The 20729-nt window shown below is 44.4% G+C and overlaps 1 protein-coding gene across 1 annotated transcript in view; it reads right to left on the bottom strand.

Moving 5' to 3' along the window:
* LOC120027908 (V-set and transmembrane domain-containing protein 2A-like) overlaps positions 1 to 10573 on the bottom strand; it is a 66213-nt gene extending 55640 nt beyond the window's left edge. Inside the window, exons 1-2 of the mRNA XM_038973002.1 lie at positions 10498 to 10573; positions 7570 to 7733 (exon numbers count right to left, since the gene is read on the bottom strand). Coding sequence (XP_038828930.1) covers positions 7570 to 7733; positions 10498 to 10573 — 240 coding nt within the window. The remainder of the gene's footprint in view (positions 1 to 7569; positions 7734 to 10497) is intronic.
* Positions 10574 to 20729: the final 10156 nt, after the last annotated feature.

The raw sequence follows: 20729 nt of genomic DNA, 5'->3' as shown, positions 1-20729 counted from the left end.
AACCGTATGACAGCTGCATTATCTCAGAATACAGGAGCTCTCTCTCTCTCTGTCTCTCTCTCTCTCTCTGTCTCTCTCTCTGTCTCTCTCTCTCTCTCTCTCTCTCTCTGCTCCTTCCCTTCCTCCAGGTTCATTTGAAACTGATAGGGGGGTAAGACTGAGAGAGACAGAGTGAGAGAGAGAGCGGGATATATATATATAGAGAGATAGGTCTGGGAGTGTTGCAGAGGGAGGCTGGCACAGTGGCAAGGTCAATGTCATCTCACACATCAAGGGGATTGGTCACGTTTAATCTAATCAACCACTTTCATATGCAGACACTCACCTATTTGACGCTTCTGTCAGACGTCCACGAGATTCATCTTGAAAACTCCACAATGGGCTCTTCATTTATCTCATTACAGTTGTGTAGCAGCCAGCCTGATACCACTGGACCACAGTGGGTCACACCTTGAAGTGGAGATATCACTACAATCTCTCGGTAGGGGGAGAACTGCTGGGCCGTATTCCTGAAGCATCTCAGAGTAGGAGGGCTGATCTAGGATCAGGTCCCCCTTGTGAATGTTATAGGACTCATTATAATCTAAAAAGACAAAGTGATCTTAGAACAGCCCTCAAAGGGGTACTTACGCCTACGATCTCCTACTGCAGAAAGGCCTCATGATTAATAACTTCCCCCAATAATGTCATTACAATAAAATGTTCTTCGTAAAATTGGACTAATCCCTTTAGATTTTCCACTCGGCACGAGGTAACAAATACATTTAGGTCAGGTGCCTACAACACTTTCCTCAAGTGAGGAGACCGCTGGTTGTTATAGGCCACTGCTCAGTGTGTAATCTACATAATTCATAATTTAGAAGTGTTCCAACCAGACTTTTAATATATTACTCCAGCAATATTGTTATTTTCTAACTTAGTTTGGTGTGTGTTGATTGCATAAGTTACTTGGTTCAATGTATTAAGGCCTACAACCTACATATCATATCATCAGTACAATAATAAGAATAAATATTATTAAAAGTTACAATAAAGACCAGCAGAAGGGCACTTAGGAACACCTGCTCTTTCCATGACAGAATGCCCAGGTGAATCCAGGTAAAAACTATGATCCCTTATTGATGTCACTTGTTAAATCCACTTCAATCAGTGTAGATGAAGGGGGAGGAGACAGGTTAAAGAAGTATTTTTTTAACCTTCAGACAATTGAGACATGGATTGTGTATGTGTACCATTCAGAGAATGTATGGGCAAGATTTAAGTGCTATTGAACAGGGTATGGTAGTAGGTGCCAGGCACACCTGGTTTGTGTCAAGAACTGCAACGCTGCTGGGTTTTCACACTCAGTTTCCCGTATGTGTCAAGAATGGTCCACCACACCAAAGGACATCCAGTCAACTTGACACAACTGTGGGAAGCGTTGAAGTCAACATGGGTCAGCATCCCTGTGGAACGCTTTCGACACCTTGTAGAGTCCATGCCGCCTTAGTGTTTTGTACACTCAGTGTATATCAAGATGTCCTTTCGAAGCAGACTTATGACTGACATCTCAAAGCCATATGAATGTACAGAACTAGCCATTTGAAAAAGCATGTCATATCAGAAGGATACTTGCTTTAATATTGATCTATGCAGTGGACCAAAAAAACACACACATCTACTCGCGCATCGATTCTCTTTGTGATTCTGTCACACTGCAGTTCTGGAGCCTATACAACTTTTAACCTCCATCTTTGCCTTCTCCCTGTAATCCTCCCTGGAACCCAGCATCCTGGGCAGCCAATCATCTAAATCTGTGTTTAATTTCCTGTCCCTATGCGATACATATAAGCCCTTTCCTGCCTGTGCTTTCTATCATTGTAGAGAATCTGGATATGATTGAGAAACATCGTGTGTTGCTGATGTTTCAAAATGGCCATAAGGGGGTCACGAGCAAAATGTCACATAACTGCAGGGGTTCTTGTCTTTGTCGGATTAAATCATCTCTGGAACTCAAAAGGATAAGGTGTTTGTGTTGTCCCTTGAACAATATGTGTTGTAGTGATGCTTGCAACTTTTTGTCACTTGTCATGTCAGATCCAACGGCTCAACAACATCAGTTAGTCACGTATGAGTGTACACACACACAAACACACACACAGCATACACACATGAATACACCTGCAGCCAATGTTTCCCCCTTCCTTTCGTCTCCTGTTGAGTTGGTGGATCAATTGCTAGTCATTCTCTGACTGTGCCCAATCTCTTCCAAAAAGTGAGACTGTGTTTTGATCCAGTAGATTGAATTGGAGGATGCTGGCTGTGCATGCCAGACAACGCCTTCTCTCTCTCGAGCTCATGTTTAGTCGGAGCTGCCTCGTGCTTGTAGAATTTTCTTTCTCATTTCTGACCAAATATGTCCGTAAAGCCAGAGACATCCCTCTCTATGCTGCTCTACAAGCCTGTCTTAGTTATATTTCTTCCTACAAATCACCTCTGTTTGGCGTCTTTGGACCAAAGCCCCTTGGACACTGCTCAGAGCCATGCAACCAATGGATATAGCACTCAATAAGCATACCCATTGATATGAGCACTGAGTTTCTGCAGGGAATTCTCTGAATGGATGTTGAAAACAAGATGGCTGTTATATCCTCTAACTTGCCCAATGGCACCTCTAGGTGGTCTAATTAATCTGGCCTAACACATGGCAGGTTTACACAGAAGACATCCTCACACTCTTGGACTGTCTGACACACTAGTTAGTTACTGTGATCCCCCCAGTGGCTCACAAGGCCCGCCCGAGGGGCCCTGAGTGAAAGATGAAATTGTGTCATGTTGACAAAAAAACTACTGAGAGGAAATGATTACAGTACAATAGTTGTAGCAAAGTATTTTTAAAGTATCCGTTAGCTTCGCAACACCAATTGGGACCACACCAGCCATGAGGATAAGTATCTAATGGAACTCTGTGTTGAAAGCCTCTGTTTCCATTAATCTTTTGGAAGACATTTTACAATGATTACCTGCAATCCCCCCCCCCCCCCCCCCCCATCATTGACTGATTGGTCCAATAATGATAATACTTAGCAAGAACCATCCCACAGCGTGTGGCTCTTGTTATTTCCCAGGAGCCCTTGCAAACTTATCGCTCCATAACTTCTCCATGTTCTCTCACCCATCTCTTTATCAAGCTTCCCTTCAAATTAATTGACTCCTACCAAAGTCACTCATGGCCCAATAATTGAGTCATTCCAAATGAGAAATCAGTAATGTTATTGACACACTGTAATACGGGCTCTCCATTAGGTTGAAGTAGCAGGGGAAAAGACAAGCGGGTGGAATACAGGACATTAGGTTGAAGTAGCAGGGGAAAAGACAAGCTGATGGAATACAGGACATTATGTTGAAGTAGCAGGGGAAAAGACAAGCTGATGGAATACAGGACATTATGTTGAAGTAGCAGGGGAAAAGACAAGCGGGTGGAATACAGGACATTATGTTGAAGTAGCAGGGGAAAAGACAAGCTGATGGAATACAGGACATTATGTTGAAGTAGCAGGGGAAAAGACAAGCTGATGGAATACAGGACATTAGGTTGAAGTAGCAGGGGAAAAGACAAGCTGATGGAATACAGGACATTATGTTGAAGTAGCAGGGAAAAGAGAAGCGGATGGAATACAGGACATTATGTTGAAGTAGCAGGGAAAAGAGAAGCGGATGGAATACAGGACATTATGTTGAAGTAGCAGGGGAAAAGACAAGTGGATGGAATACAGGACATTATGTTGAAGTAGCAGGGGAAAAGACAAGCTGATGGAATACAGGACATTAGGTTGAAGTAGCAGGGGAAAAGACAAGCTGATGGAATACAGGACATTAGGTTGAAGTAGCAGGGGAAAAGACAAGCGGATGGAATACAGGACATTATGTTGAAGTAGCAGGGGAAAAGACAAGCGGATGGAATACAGGACATTATGTTGAAGTAGCAGGGGAAAAGACAAGTGGATGGAATACAGGACATTATGTTGAAGTAGCAGGGGAAAAGACAAGCGGATGGAATACAGGACATTAGGTTGAAGTAGCAGGGGAAAAGACAAGCTGATGGAATACAGGACATTAGGTTGAAGTAGCAGGGAAAAGAGAAGCGGATGGAATACAGGACATTATGTTGAAGTAGCAGGGGAAAAGACAAGTGGATGGAATACAGGACATTATGTTGAAGTAGCAGGGGAAAAGACAAGCTGATGGAATACAGGACATTAGGTTGAAGTAGCAGGGGAAAAGACAAGCGGGTGGAATACAGGACATTATGTTGAAGTAGCAGGGGAAAAGACAAGCGGATAGAAAGCAGGACATAACCTACATGCACTATGGCCAGGCAGGAAGCCTAGCGGTCATTGGGCCAGTAACCCGAAAGCTGCTAGTTTGAATCGCCGAGCCGACAAAGTGAAAAATCTGTCGATGTGCCCTTAAAGCAAAGCACTTCCTCCTAATTGCTTCACAGTCGCAACTGATAACGTCTGGCCATGACCCCATTCTCAGTGGGAGTTGGGATATGGAAAGAAGCACATTTTCAAATAGGACAAATATAAAAACTCACCAAATGATTACTTTATTATACTACAAGTTCCCCACCACTGACACCTTGGTCATGTGATCCTGGAAACATTCTATCCATTAGAGCTGTGTGTCTGTCTCAAAATGAGACCGGAGTCGATGGGAGGCTGTGCATTGTATTGGCTATGCATGTTATCACACTACGTGGACAACCCTTCAAACTAGTGGATTCAGCTATTTCAGCCACAACTTTTGCTGACAGGTGTATAAAATCAAGCACACAGCCATGTAATCTCCATAGACACACATTGGCAGTAGAATGACCTTAATGAAATGCTCAGTGACATTCATTGTGGCACCATCATAGGATGCCACCTTTCCAACAATTCAGTTCGTAAAATGTCTGCCCTGCTAATGCTGTCCCAGTCAACTGTAAGTGCTGTTATTGTGAAATGGAAATGTCTAGGAGCAACAACGGCTCAGCCGCTAAGTGGTAGGCCACACAAGCTCACAGAAATGGAGTGTTGAAGCGAATTTCTCATAAAAATCATCGGTCCTCGGTTGCAACACACTACCGAGTTCCAAACTGCCTCTGGAAGCAACGTCCACACAAGAACTGTTCGTCGGGAACTTCATGAAATGGGTTTCCATGGCCAAACAGCAGCACACAAGCCAAAGATCACCATGCGCAATGCCAAGCATCGGCTGGAGTAGTGTAAAACTCGCCGACCATTGGACTCTGGAGCAGTGAAAATGCGTTCTTTGGAGTGATGAATCGCGCTTCACCATCTGGCAGTCCGACGGACAAATCTGGGTTTGGAGAACGCTACTTACCCGAATGCATCAAGTTTGGCGGAGAAGGAATAATGGTCTCGGGCACTTTTCATGGTTCGGGCCCCTTAGTTCCAGTGAAAGGAAATCGTAACGCTTCAGCATACAATGACAATCTCTCCTCACTAATGCTCTTGTGGCTGAATGGTAGCAAGTTTCTACAGCAGTGTGGAGGCTAATAAAGCACCAAAGGGGGGACCAACCCCATACTAATGCCCATGATTTTGGAATGAGATGTTCGACAAGCAGGTGCCCAAATAATTTGTGTATTTAGGACAGAGGGCCAGACAGGGTACAAGGTTCATGGGGCAGTAGGACAGAGGGCAGACAGGGTACAAGGCTTATGCGGCAGTAGGACAGAGGGCCAGACAGGGTACAAGGCTTATGGGGCAGTAGGACAGAGGGCCAGACAGGGTACAAGGCTTATGGGGCAGTAGGAGCGATGGCCGGTGAAGGAGATAGTAACTTCAGGTGCAAGAGGCTGGAGTACAGCTATGGATTGTATGTTTCCTGCTGAAACAAGAAATAAGTGCTTTCATTCCTTGATCCACGCCTGACAAGTTGACAGGTCTCACTGAGGACACGTTCTGTATGTCTGTGACTTTCACACTTTGTCTTTAACAGAGAGGAAAACAGAAAAGCAACTTATCTCGTTGACAGAGGCCGTGGCACACAATTGCAATCAATGGGTTTAGGCTTTTTCAATGACCCAGGAAGACACAACTGTTACCTTGAGAGAGAAATCACATTTTCCTTTGCTTATATCAACCCTTAATCCCACACCAAATAGAATTACTAGCGAAGAGGATTGTAAAGATTTATTCTGCGGACGTGTGGATTAAACAGATAGCGACAGATCCAGCCTTGAGGAGAGATGAATCCTCTCTTCAGCATGAGTAGAGGGATAGACCACCATTTTAGCCCAGTCAAACAAAGCAAAGAGCTTCCAACAAGTCAACCACTACACGTGATAGTGTCACTGGGACTATATCTCACAGACAGCTACAGAACGAACACTGTGATGCCACTGTGATATAGTGGACGTGCCCGCCCTTTAAAGCAGGATTCAGTTATTGTGTTGTTGTCATGGACTGGACCCTGCAGCACCCTGTGCATGTCTGTTTCACTTTGAATCCTATTTCACTCTTTTTCTCAGCTCTACTTTTTTCCGTAGCATCTTTTTATAGTCCTCCTCACGACTCCTTGGCTTGTTTTTTTGTCGAAACCCTTTCCTCTCAGGACAAAACCACTGCTTGTCATTTCAAACAAATACCATGAAAAGAACTAGATCATATGAGCAGCAATGGCGTGGTGAGCATCAATAGCTCCTTCAGCCGACATCTAAGAGTGATAGATCAAACGGATCAAAGCCTTGGCAACGCCAGCATGATGGGTGACAACAATGGACAAGGAATAACTGTTTTAAAGCCATGTGGATATCCAAGAACAGCCTCTCGCTCTCTGCATTGTGGTTTCACTGCGAGGAAGACGAGCATTTAACAAAGGAAACATTTCCTTGTTTGATGTCTGTGATGACAAACTGACAAACTCCCCTAAAATGTACCAGCCATTTCAATAGAGGGAGCAAAATAATACACAAACGCAAAGTAACTGATCATTATTTGCAAGGAAAATCTGTCATAAGTAGCTCTCCAGTGTAGAAATACATTACAAATGCCAGTCGAGGAGGGTCTCGGTACACTGTTCAGGCTTTAACGAGCCAATTTGCAAGAATGTGTCAGCAAAGTTTTTTCCTGCATGGCCTCTGAGGGTCCTACAATGATAAATGACTATCAGTTCTCTTAACTCTGGCAGAATGGCACTACACACCTCAGACTACATATGCAAGTCACTTAAATTAGCCCTGGGTTAAATCAACTTGGTAAAGACAGGCTGAGATTAAACAGACCAGTATTATTTTACCACTGCATGTTGTGGCAATCTGTTATCAACGTTTATTACAGTAAGTTTTACAGGATCATCTAGGGATTTTAAAAGGCTATGCTCTTGGTAATGATAATCCAATCATGCGAGAATTCACTGAGGTTTCTGTGCGGAATGGGATTATACTAAAACTGCATCACTACGCAGTCATGATTGCAATGTGCAGGGCCAAGACATGTCGTATTTTATAGAAAGTCCCTCGGGAAAAAAAATCCTTTGCTTCTCCCCCCTTTTATTTAGAACAAGTGAAGTGCATACCTCTTCCTCATCATCCTCCTCGCTGCTGGGTTCTTCTGGTGCTCTTATAAACCACCATTGAATCTCTAAGTAAACTGACGTGGTTCCACTCTGGAAGGCGCACGCCATTTCAATGTTTTGACCTTCTTTTACCGTTAGATTGGAGGGGATATCCGTAAACTTTCCTGAAAGATAGAGAAAAACAATCAGTATAATCGCTGTCTGTCCATCTCTCCACAACTACAGCCTACATATAACAAACCTGTCATAGTGTAAGGTACTTCTTTCAACACATGGTAGTTGAGTAAATAAACCCTTACAACAACAACAACAACAAATAAACATGAAAGAAAATCCGATCAAGAGAACACGTGAAAAACCTGTGTGAAGAAACACTTGAAAGATTTCAAAAAGGAAATATATATATTTTCACAGAGTTAGACACGTGGTTTTCGTAGGTGTGACGTTTCACATACATGTTTCACATGTGAACAAATCAAATGGGGAAAAACAGACACGTATGGTTTTTGGACAGGTGAAGTTTCATATGGATTTTTTCACGACTAAGACACGTGGTTTCCCAACATTTCTCATATTATGTTTCACATGCGTGCTTTTGTAACTGGCAGGATTAGAAGCCAGGTCTCCCACTGGAAAATCTGACGTCTTGACCATTAGACCAAACACAAACTTTGACGTTGCATGCAGGGCTACATCATCACATGACCGTGAGCAACTCATGTCCGCTACACTTTCACATGTGAATTTTCACATTTTAATGTCAACCAGGGCTGTCAAACAATTTTAAAAATGCTGTCCAATTCATGGCAGGATTTCCTCCTGTGATTAATCACGATTTATCGCAATTTCATAATTTGCTCAAATTGAGCTGCAATTTACACATTGTTTTTATACAAAAGCATTACGAGAACATTGACGTCTTGATTTTGTTCAAAGTAACAGTTAGCCAAATCAGATAAATTGACAAACACACTTTAACCTCAAAGTCAACTTGTTCTGATATGGCATTGTTGCAGCAGTATAGCTGTATAGATCATGTATTTAGGATGTTTTCAGTGTATTAACTGGAGTTAACTGATTAACTCTGAGAACACTAATTCTAACATGTTAAACAGGATGAATAAGGAGATACGGAACTCTAGCTTCTCTGTTCTTTTCACTGGGCTTCTTTTCACGGGGCTTCTTTTCATTGGGCTTCTTTTCACTGGGCTTCTTTTCACTGGGCTTCTTTTCACTGGGCTTCTTTTCACTGGGCTTCTTTTCACTGGGCTTCTTTTCATTGGGCTTCTTTTCACGGGGCTTCTTTTCACTGGTCACTGACCAGCATATGAGGCATGCACCTGCAGCAGTAAAACTCTGAGATGGATGGCTCAGAAATACTGTAAGAAATTGTATTTTTCAATGCACTTGAATTATTATACTTAGGTAGGCTAAGTGACCTTTTTACAGAATGGCATTACAGAATTTGCAATTCCATATGTTCAAACATTGCTACTGCAACATGCAACAACGTGTGAGAGGAATAACACTATATTTCACCACCACAATTTCACATGTGAAAGTTAAGATTTTCACGTGAATGTTTCCTTACATGTGAAACTGGAAATGTTACTTTGAAATGTGATTGATTTTCACATGTGAAATTGCAATTGAACATGTGAAAGTGACATTTTCACATGAGAAAGTTTTTCACATGTGAAACTGCATATCCGATTTTCATGTGAACCTTTTTAACATCTGTGGAACTGCAAATTTCACATATGCAACTGTAATTCACATGAGGTGAAAACGTTTTTTTCCCCTCAAATGTGAAAAAGGTGGTTTAATTTAATACATGTGAAAGTATGGTTTCACGTGAAATTTAAGCTCAACACGTGCAAACAGTTATTTCACATATGTAAATGCGATTTTGTAAGGGAAGTGTAGGTTAATCGAATTAGTGAAATATATCATTTTAAATGAAGGGGCTTCCTATGTGTCTAGAACTGTCACTGCGATGGGTATCATACCTTGATCATAACATAATGCCTTATAACATATATCAGCCCCTTCTCAAAGAACGGACCTATGAGATAAACGTGATTTAACCTCAACACATTTGCCAGATTCACTCTTCAATAACTACAATTCAAATGAATGTGCATAGTGTAATTCAAATAAGACCAGCATAGTATAGCCTAGAGTGCATAGCCTATCTGAATATATATTTAAATGTGGAACATGTTACACTGGTTTAATCCATGAAAACACTCTAAGCATCACAATAACTGTCGTTCAATGTAGCCTACAGTTTTCCCCCCGCAACACTCACTGCGCTTAAAAAAAACAAAAAAAACATTTTCTGATCATTTTCAAGGGATACAGGCTAGGGAGGCAGTGGAAATACCAAGGCATCCAAAGGTAGAGAGAAACCACGAAGGATAGATGCAAACTCTCACTGATATGTCAACAGGGTAACCGTCCATGGTGCTGAAAAATAACTACCGCCCGCTCTACGCCATTCCAACACTGTTTCTGCATATCCGTTACTTTAAATGCATGTCGCGCTCAGTGTCTCTTCAAAGTTATTCTTACAACGATATTAATCTGTGCCTGATAGTCCAACATCTACGTTCTACTAATTATAATAATATTATAAACTACTAAATTATATCCAGGTGTCATTTTAAGCAATCAACAGTTGCGTTTTGTTCATTTGGACAACATTGGATCAAAACTAGGTACTTTTTCTGCATTTATTTTACAGCCCAGAAGTATGTTGCATTTGTTACGTCTATCGTAATATATTCATTATTTAATATCTGCGTCTTGAAGTTATACGCACTTTTAACATGAATTCAAATGCGATGTATATTGTTTTTAACCCAGACGAAGCCCAGAGAGATTAGAATTGATGGAAGTGTTGAAGGGCGATATGTCTCAGCTTACCTTCAAAGCAGAATCCAAATTGTATACATAAACTAGACAATACAACGAATCCAATAAAGTCCTGAGAGGTCCACATCATTACAGATGGATAATGTCACATCAGCCGAGAGAAAAAAAACGATCTTCCAAAACTGCTCAGCAAATTAAACTGTTGCCAGGCCGATATGCTTGGACACAGAATGGCGAATATGTAACATGCTGGAACAATAGCAAGGCTCCTGAAGTTGTCAGCTTTGCAGAGAGAGAGAGCGAGACTGGTGACTGCGCGCTCTGCACAAGGTGTTGTAAAAATAATAGCCTCTGTTCTCTGCTCTCGGTACAGTACGTGGCTGTTCATGCAACGTCAGTGTGCAGTTCCCCTATTGTGTGCTTGGTGTACACACCTCTACACTTTTTCAAAGCCCGTTTTCCACATTATTTCAAATTCCACTAGTCTAGACTTAAAAATATGTAATATAGTAAAGTCATTATCAAGCATAGCAGCGGGAGTAGCCTACAAACGATTTTGAAAGCTAGTAATAATTTTAGCATTCATGACAAGATTTGTGTGAGAGATTTGTGTGAGGAGAGCAAAATAGCTCCTCACTTTTCTCCACAACCAAAACATGCCAAATCATTTAAGAGACTGGGTGGGTTGTCACTCAAAACCACATCAAAATGGTATGTGATTCTCAAGTGGTATGTGGCATGAAGAATTTACATATGGAATGTAGGTGTGTCCATCTCATTGAGGGTCGGCTCTAGCCTTTTGAGGGCCCTAAGCGAGATTTGGTTGGGCCCCCCCCCCTGCAGGCAAAACATTTTTAGTGGCCCCCTCTGATGAAGGCAGAGAAATAAAAGTACATTATACAGCTAATTTCCTGGAATTCTACCCATTTTACCATGAGGTGCAGATACATTTTTTTTTGCAGTTTTAAAGCTAATTTCCTGAAAATCTACAAATGTTGCCATGACATATCATGTTAATGATTTCTGAGTGAGAGTGACTAACAACATCAATGGGTAGGCACTTGCCCTGTGTGCTCGGTCAGTATTCAGCCATGATTACTACAAGTTTAGATAGCTGGCTAGACTAACTCACCAATCTAAAAAAAAATGTTAGGTGACGTGAGCTAATTGAGTGACTGTCAATGACTGACATAATAAGAAAAAAAACTGCTGATGCACAACATATGTTGGACTTGCACCTATTCTAACTCGACCCAGACTCTTTTTTATAAGTGGCTGGGGGCCCTAAGCGATCGTTTATGTCGCTTACGTTTGGAGCAGGCCCTGCTCATGTTTATTAATAGCTATGCAGTCAGACCTCTGAAACAGGCACAGATCAGACCCACTGGTACAGAGGCTATAAAACAATATTGTAGCCATTGAGGGGGGAGACAGCTGAGACAGGGTTTGAACCAGAGACCCTGCAAGTACTGTCACGATCTTTCAAGATCGAACCCAGAAGCAGACCAGGACAAGGAGCGTAGGAAGAAGGTGAGTATTTATTTACAGTGAAATGTGAAAAGGTAGATATATCCAGATGGCGTAGCGGGCAGCGGTGGTGAGTAGATGAGAGGAAATAGGTGAATCCAATGTAGTAGCAGAATCCTCTGTCAACCAGGCGGGAATGGAGTGAATGATCCAGGTGAGTAACTGAAGACAAAACAAACGGAGGTAAGTTCAAGGCAAGCAATACGTAAATGAAAACAACAACAAATTCTATCCAACTGGAGTCTGGTACTCAGGCACAACATACTGTTCATGGCTAACGATCCGGCAGGGAATGGAAGTCAGGTCAGAGCTTTTGAAGGGTAGAGATGATGATCAGGACAGGTGTGCAGATTACTGACGGGAAACAGGTGCGGGTGAAATCAATCTCCCAATGAGCTAATTCGCCCGGCAACCAGACAGGATGCGTTCCAGGACACCTGAAACACACTCCAGGACAGACACACAGGCAAACCCAGACTCAGGAAGCGGGATTCGTGACAGTACCCCCCCTCCGACGAACGCCACCGGGCGGACTACCTGGAGCGCCAGGATGGAGGCGGTAGAAGTCACGAATCAGGTCGTCATCCAGAATCTGTCGCCGAGGAATCCAACTCCTCTCCTCTGGACCATATCCTTCCCAGTCCACTAGAAACTGGTACCCTCGACCCCGCCGTCTGGAGTCCATGATGCGGCGCACCGTGTAGACAGGACCACCTCCGATCATCCGAGGAGGAGGAGGACGAGGAGGCAACAGAGGACTGAGGTAAACCGGCTTGAGACAGGAGACATGAAAAGTGGGATGCACTAAGTGTTGCAGGCAACTTGAGTCGAACCACCACAGGATTTATGATTCTCTCCACTACAAACGGACCAATGAACTTAGGTGACAACTTCCTTGACTCCGTCCGTAGAGGAAGATCCCGTGTAGCCAACCAAACCTTATCTCCAACCGTATAAGCTGGGGCAGGAATACGGCGACGGTTCGCCTGTATCTGATACCGGTCAGAAACTCTAAGGAGAGCCTTCCTGGCCCGATGCCAGGTCCGGTGGCAACGACGAATATGGGTCTGGACAGAGGGAACCGAGAGATCCCTCTCCTGAGAAGGAAACAAAGGAGGTTGGTATCCGTAAAGGCATTGGAAGGGGGACATCCCAGTGGCAGATGAAGGAAGGGTATTATGGGCATACTCAACCCAGGGTAATTGAGATGACCAAGAGGTGGGATCAGAGGAGACAAGACAACGCAGCGTGGACTCCATCTTCTGGTTGGCTCTCTCCGCTTGACCATTAGATTGTGGGTGAAATCCAGAAGTGAGACTGACTGTAGCTCCAATGGCCAAACAGAAGGATTTCCAGACAGCAGAGGTAAACTGAGGACCACGGTCAGACACAATGTCACTGGGCAATCCGTGAACCCTGAAAACCTCCCTGACCAGGATCTCGGACGTCTCCGTAGCCGATGGAAGCTTGGAGAGAGGAACAAAATGAGCAAACTTGCTGAATCTGTCCACAATGGTCAGAATGACCGTGTTCCCAACAGAAGGGGGCAATCCCGTGACAAAATCCAGGGCCAGATGCGACCAAGGTCGCCGAGGAATAGGTAGGGGGTGAAGAAGCCCAGAGCTGGGCCGATTGGTACTCTTGTTCTGGGCACAAACAGGACATGCGGCAACAAACCTCCGGGTATCTTCTCCCATGGCAGGCCACCAAAAACGTCTGCGCAGTAGTGCCATAGTCCGAGCAACGCCAGGGTGACAAGCTATCTTGCTGGCGTGGGACCACTGAAGGACAGCAGAACGGACCGACTCGGGTACGAACAACCGACCGGGTGGACCGTTACCGGGGCCGGGCTGCGTCCGAAGGGCCGCCATCACATCCTCCTCTATCCTCCATGTAACGGCTCCCACGACAACATTCTGGGGAAGAATCGTCTCAGTCTTGACCCCACTCTCCTCCGTCTTAGAGAACATCCGGGACAGGGCGTCCGCCTTCCCGTTCTTAGACCCAGGTCGGAACGTCAGGGAAAAATTGAAACGTCCAAAAAACAAGGCCCACCTAGCCTGACGGGCGTTGAGACGTTTAGCCGATTGTACGTAAGCCAGATTCTTGTGGTCAGTCCAGACCACAAACGGTTGCTCCGCTCCCTCCAACCAGTGCCGCCACTCCTCCAAGGCAAGCTTCACAGCGAGAAGCTCCCGGTTACCCACATCGTAGTTTCTTTCAGCTGGAGAAAGACGACCAGAGTAGAAAGCGCAGGGATGGAGTTTACCGTCAGTGGAGCTACGCTGGGACAGGATGGCGCCCACACCCACATCAGAAGCATCCACTTCCACAACGAACTGACGGGAAGTGTCAGGTTGAGAGAGAATCGGGGCGTTGGTGAATCGGCTCTTCAAGTCCAGAAATGCTCGGTCTGCCTCAGGAGTCCAACAGAACTTTCTGGTGCAAGACGTCAGGGCAGTTAAAGGTGCAGCCACCCGGCTGTAGTCACGGATAAACCTCCGATAAAAATTCGCAAACCCCAGGAATCTCTGGAGCTGCAATCTTGTACCGGGCTGGACCCAATCCCGAACCGCCCGAACCTTCTCTTGGTCCATCTTGATCTCTCCCCTGGATATGATGTACCCGAGGAAGGACGTTGTATGGGCGTGAAAATCACACTTCTCCGCCTTCACGAACAGACGGTTCTCCAATAACCGCTGCAGGACCTGCTTGACATGCAGAACGTGGCTAGAAAGCTCCTTTGAGAAGATGAGGATATCATCCAGGTAAACGAACACAAAAATACCAATCATATCTCTCAAAACGTCATTCACCATACTTTGGAACACCGCCGGAGCGTTGGTCAGTCCAAACGGCATCACCTGGTACTCAAAATGTCCCATCGGAGTATTGAACCCAGTCAACCACTCGTCCCCCTCCTTGATCCGAACCAAATGATAAGCATTACGTAAACCAAGCTTCGTAAAAACCGTAGCACCCTGTAAGGAATCGAAAGCCGAGCTCATCAAGGGCAGGGGATACTTGTTCTTAACCGTAATCTCATTCAAACCCCGATAATCAATACACGGTCGAAGAGAACCATCCTTCTTGCTCACAAAAAAAAATCCTGCTCCCAAAGGTGATGACGATGGCCGAATGAGACCTGTAGCTAGAGACTCCTTGATGTAGGTCTCCAAGGCCTCACGTTCCGGTCGAGAGATACTGTATAACCGTCCCTTGGGAAAGGCAGATCCAGGAAACAGATTAATCGCACAATCATAAGGTCGGTGGGGAGGAAGAGACAGAGCCTTCTGTTTACTGAATACCTCACCCAACTCGTGATATGTTTCTGGAACCAGGGACAAATCAGGAGGAGCAGAGTCACTGACCTGACTGGAAACAGCAGGAGAACAGGCAGTCCTAAGGCAGTTAGCATGACACTCAATGCTCCAACTAGTTACCTTCCCTGTCACCCAATCAAACGAGGGATTGTGTTCCTTCAGCCAGGGGTAACCAAGAACCAGAGGAACATGGGGCGAGGACAAAATGAAGAAAGAGATAAACTCTGAATGATTTCCCGACACCAACATCTTAACCGGTTCAGTCCTCATAGTGATCCGTGCCAGACTACTGCCGTTCAGAGTGGTTGCTTCAATGGCTTCCGGCAATTGCTCCTTGGAAAGCCCCAGCTGTTCCACCAAGTCGGCATCCATAAAGTTGCCATCGGCACCTGAATCGATAAAAGCGTTCAGGTCAAAACTCTGATCCTTATTCATAAGGGTCGCAGGAAAACGGGGTCTGACAAGATCCTTGAGAGATTGAAACTGGCTCGCTAAAATTCCTCCCAAATTTAGCGAGCCGGGCAGTTTAACGGGCGCTGTGGACAAGCGGAGTTGTAATGTCCCGATCTACCACAGTAGAAAGAGCTATTGGTCTCACGTCTACGTTGGCGCTCCTCCTTAGTTAGCCCGTGTCGCCCCACTTGCATTGGTTCAGAATCTGGTGGCAAGACTCCTCCACTAATCCCGTGTGGAGAATAACGATCAATACGTCCTGGTTCACCTCCTGAACCGAATGGTAACCGAGTTACAGATTGATTGGATAGACCCCACTGCTTCTCCCTCCTTCTCTCTCGGACTCTATTATCAACCCGAATAGATAAAGCGACCAAGCTGTCTAAGTCACTAGGCTCTGGATAAGAAATCAGCTCATCCTTAAGTTCATCTGACAACCCCTTGTAAAAAACCGCTTGTAGTGACTCCTCATTCCAACCACTCTCCACAGCCAATGTCCTGAACTCAATCATAAAATCTGCCACACTGCGATCTCCTTGGCGAAGAGAGAACAAACGTTTAGCTGCGTCCTTACCTCGGACTGGATGATCAAAAAGCTTCCTCATCTCTCCCGTGAACTCCTGATATGAAGCCGTGCAGGTTCCCTGTCGTTCCCAAACGGCTGAAGCCCATTCCAGAGCTCTTCCACGCAACAGTTCAATAACAAAGGCTATCCTAGCCTTGTCAGTGGCGTAAGAATGGGGCTGTAGATCAAACACTAACCCACACTGCATAAGAAACGAACGGCATTTTCCCAAATCCCCTTCATATTTATCAGGCGTCGGTACCTTGGGTTCACGAAATGGAACCGCTTCAGACACGGCAGGTGAGATGGGTGAAACCGGTGGTGAATGAATCACCTGCAAACTGAGCTGATCCTGGACTTGTGTCAAGCTAGCAGATAAATTCTGGATCGAACTCGCTATCTCCTGTAGCGCCGTATTGTGTTGTCCCAATTTCTTCTCCTGCAGGGTAATGGCATGGCAAACGGAGTCCAGGTCCGCTGGGTTCATTACTGGCCGGATCGTTCTGTCACGATCTTTCAAGATCGAACCCAGAAGCAGACCAGGACAAGGAGCGTAGGAAGAAGGTGAGTATTTATTTACAGTGAAATGTGAAAAGGTAGATATATCCAGATGGCGTAGCGGGCAGCGGTGGTGAGTAGATGAGAGGAAATAGGTGAATCCAATGTAGTAGCAGAATCCTCTGTCAACCAGGCGGGAATGGAGTGAATGATCCAGGTGAGTAACTGAAGACAAAACAAACGGAGGTAAGTTCAAGGCAAGCAATACGTAAATGAAAACAACAAAACAAATTCTATCCAACTGGAGTCTGGTACTCAGGCACAACATACTGTTCATGGCTAACGATCCGGCAGGGAATGGAAGTCAGGTCAGAGCTTTTGAAGGGTAGAGATGATGATCAGGACAGGTGTGCAGATTACTGACGGGAAACAGGTGCGGGTGAAATCAATCTCCCAATGAGCTAATTCGCCCGGCAACCAGACAGGATGCGTTCCAGGACACCTGAAACACACTCCAGGACAGACACACAGGCAAACCCAGACTCAGGAAGCGGGATTCGTGACAAGTACAGGTCAATCACAAAAGGCTAATTCCTATGCCATTATAAACTTCTAGGGATAGCACCCTTTTTTTCAATTTTTGCCTAAAATGACATACCCAAATCTAACTGCCTGTATCTCAGGCCCTGATGCCTGAGAGATTATCATATTGCTGCCACCATGTAGTGATTGTAGTGATTGAGAGGGAACCCGCCAGAGAAGTGCTTTCCTTGTAACCACAAGGTCAGTGGTTCAAGCTTTACTCCGGCTGTTATGCCTTAACAATATAGAATCGAAGTTACATAAAAACAGGCTAAATCCAGTTATGTACCATACTGTTGCTGTTGTTGATGATCAGCACTATCTAAGCAATAGTCAGTGCGGGGCAGCGAACGTTACTTAAAGGGACTTGTCCACCGTTGGTTTCTTGCCAGTATCCATTTTCTCAACCGGAGCATGCTGCACGGGCCACTTTGAGTGAAGCAGAGTGCATCTGAAAATTAAACACTTTTCCAGGGCGATGATGTTTGCAATAATTAATGACATTCACATCCAGCCACGTTCATAAATGCACGCTCAACGACAATAATACTTTCTCCCTACTCCTATATTATGCATATATACAGTTTTGTAACAATGTACAAATGGTTAAAGTACACAAGGGAAAATAAATAAGCATAAATATGGGTTGTATTTACAATGGTGTTTGTTCTTCACTGGTTGCCCTTTCCTTGTGGCAACAGGTCACAAATCTTGCTGCTGTGATGGCTCACTGTGGAATTTTACCCAGTAGATATGGGAGTTTATTAAAATTGGGTTTGTTTTCGAATTCTTTGTGGATCTGTGTAATCTGAGGGAAATATGTGTCTAATATGGTCATACATTGGGCAGGAGGTTAAGAAGTGCAGCTCAGTTTCCACCTCATTTTGTGGGCAGTGTGCACATAGCCTGTCTTCTCTTGAGAGCCAGGTATGCCTAAAGCTGCTTTTCTCAATAGCAAGGCTATGCTCACTGAGTCTGTACATAGTCAGACTCAGTGAGTGACTGAACACCATAGATACTGGTAATGTTGGTGACTGAGCACCATAGATACTGCTAATGTTGGTGACTGAACACCATAGATACTGGTAATGTTGGTGATTGAGCACCATATACACTGGTAATGTTGGTGACTGAGCACCATAGATACTGGTAATGTTGGCGATTGAGCACCATAGATACTGGTAATGTTGGTGACTGAGCACCATAGATACTGGTAATGTTGGTGACTGAGCACCATAGAGGCTGGTAATGTTGGTGACTGAGCATCATAAATACTGGTAATGTTGGTGACTGAGCACCATAGATACTGGTAATGTTGGTGACTGAACACCATAAATACTAATAATGTTGGTGATTGAGCACCATAGAGACTGGTAATGTTGGTGACTGAGCACCATAGAGGCTGGTAAAGTTGGTGACTGAGCATCATAAATACTGGTAATGTTGGTGACTGAGCACCATAGATACTGGTAATGTTGGTGACTGAACACCATAGATACTGGTAATGTTTGTGACTGAGCACCATAAATACTGATAATGTTGGTGATTGAGCACCATAGATACTGGTAATGTTGGTGACTGAACACCATAGATACTGGTAATGTTGGTGACTGAGCACCATAGAGACTGGTAATGTTGGTGACTGAGCACCATAGATACTGGTAATGTTGGTGACTGAGCACCATAGATACTGGTAATGTTGGTGACTGAGCACCAAAGAGGCTGGTAATGTTGGTGACTGAGCATCATAAATACTGGTAATGTTGGTGACTGAGCACCATAGATACTGGTAATGTTGGTGACTGAACACCATAGATACTGGTAATGTTGGTGACTGACCACCATAGATACTGGTAATGTTGGTGACTGAGCACCATAGAGACTGGTAATGTTGGTGACTGCGCACCATAGATACTGGTAATGTTGTTGACTGAGCACCTTAGATACTGGTAATGTTGGTGACTGAGCACCATAGATACTGGTAATGTTGGTGACTGAGCACCATAGATACTGGTAATGTTGGTGACTGAGCACCAAAGAGGCTGGTAATGTTGGTGACTGAGCATCATAAATACTGGTCATGTTGGTGACTGAGCACCATAGATACTGGTAATGTTGGTGACTGAACACCATAAATACTGGTAATGTTGGTGACTGAGCACCATAAATACTGATAATGTTGGTGATTGAGCACCATAGATACTGGTAATGTTGGTGACTGAACACCATAGATACTGGTAATGTTGGTGATTGAGCACCATAGACACTGGTAATGTTGGTGACTGAGCACCATAGAGACTGGTAATGTTGGTGACTTCGCACCATAGATACTGGTAATGTTGGTGACTGAGCACCAAAGAGGCTGGTAATGTTGGTGACTGAGCACCATAGATACTGGTAATGTTGGTGACTGAGCACCATAGATACTGGTAATGTTGGTGACTGAGCACCAAAGAGGCTGGTAATGTTGGTGACTGAGCATCATAAATACTGGTAATGTTGGTGACTGAGCACCATAGATACTGGTAATGTTGGTGACTGAACACCATAGATACTGGTAATGTTGGTGACTGAACACCATAGATACTGGTAATGTTGGTGACTGAGCACCATAGATACTGGTAATGTTGGTGACTGCGCACCATAGATACTGGTAATGTTGGTGACTGAGCACCTTAGATACTGGTAATGTTGGTGACTGAGCACCATAGATACTGGTAATGTTGGTGACTGAGCACCATAGATACTGGTAATGTTGGTGACTGAGCACCAAAGAGGCTGGTAATGTTGGTGACTGAGCATCATAAATACTGGTAATGTTGGTGACTGAGCACCATAGATACTGGTAATGTTGGTGACTGAACACCATAGATACTGGTAATGTTTGTGACTGAGCACCATAAATACTGATAATGTTGGTGATTGAGCACCATAGATACTGGTAATGTTGGTGACTGAACACCATAGATACTGGTAATGTTGGTGACTGAGCACCATAGAGACTGGTAATGTTGGTGACTGCGCACCATAGATACTGGTAATGTTGGTGACTGAGCACCTTAGATACTGGTAAGGTTGGTGACTGAGCACCATAGATACTGGTAATGTTGGTGACTGAGCACCATAGATACTGGGACTGTTGGTGACTGAGCACCATAGATACTGGTAATGTTGGTGATTGAGCACCATAGACACTGGTAATGTTGGTGACTGAGCACCATAGATACTGGTAATGTTGGTGACTGAGCACCATAGAGACTAGTAATGTTGGTGACTGAGCACCATAGATACGGGTAATGTTGTTGACTGAGCAACATAGATACTGGTAATGTTGG

The sequence above is a fragment of the Salvelinus namaycush genome, chromosome 33, assembly GCF_016432855.1.
Source record: "Salvelinus namaycush isolate Seneca chromosome 33, SaNama_1.0, whole genome shotgun sequence".
NCBI lineage: Eukaryota > Metazoa > Chordata > Actinopteri > Salmoniformes > Salmonidae > Salvelinus > Salvelinus namaycush.
The sequence above is the reverse complement of the archived record's forward strand: the minus strand, read 5'-3'. Positions and strand labels throughout refer to the sequence as shown.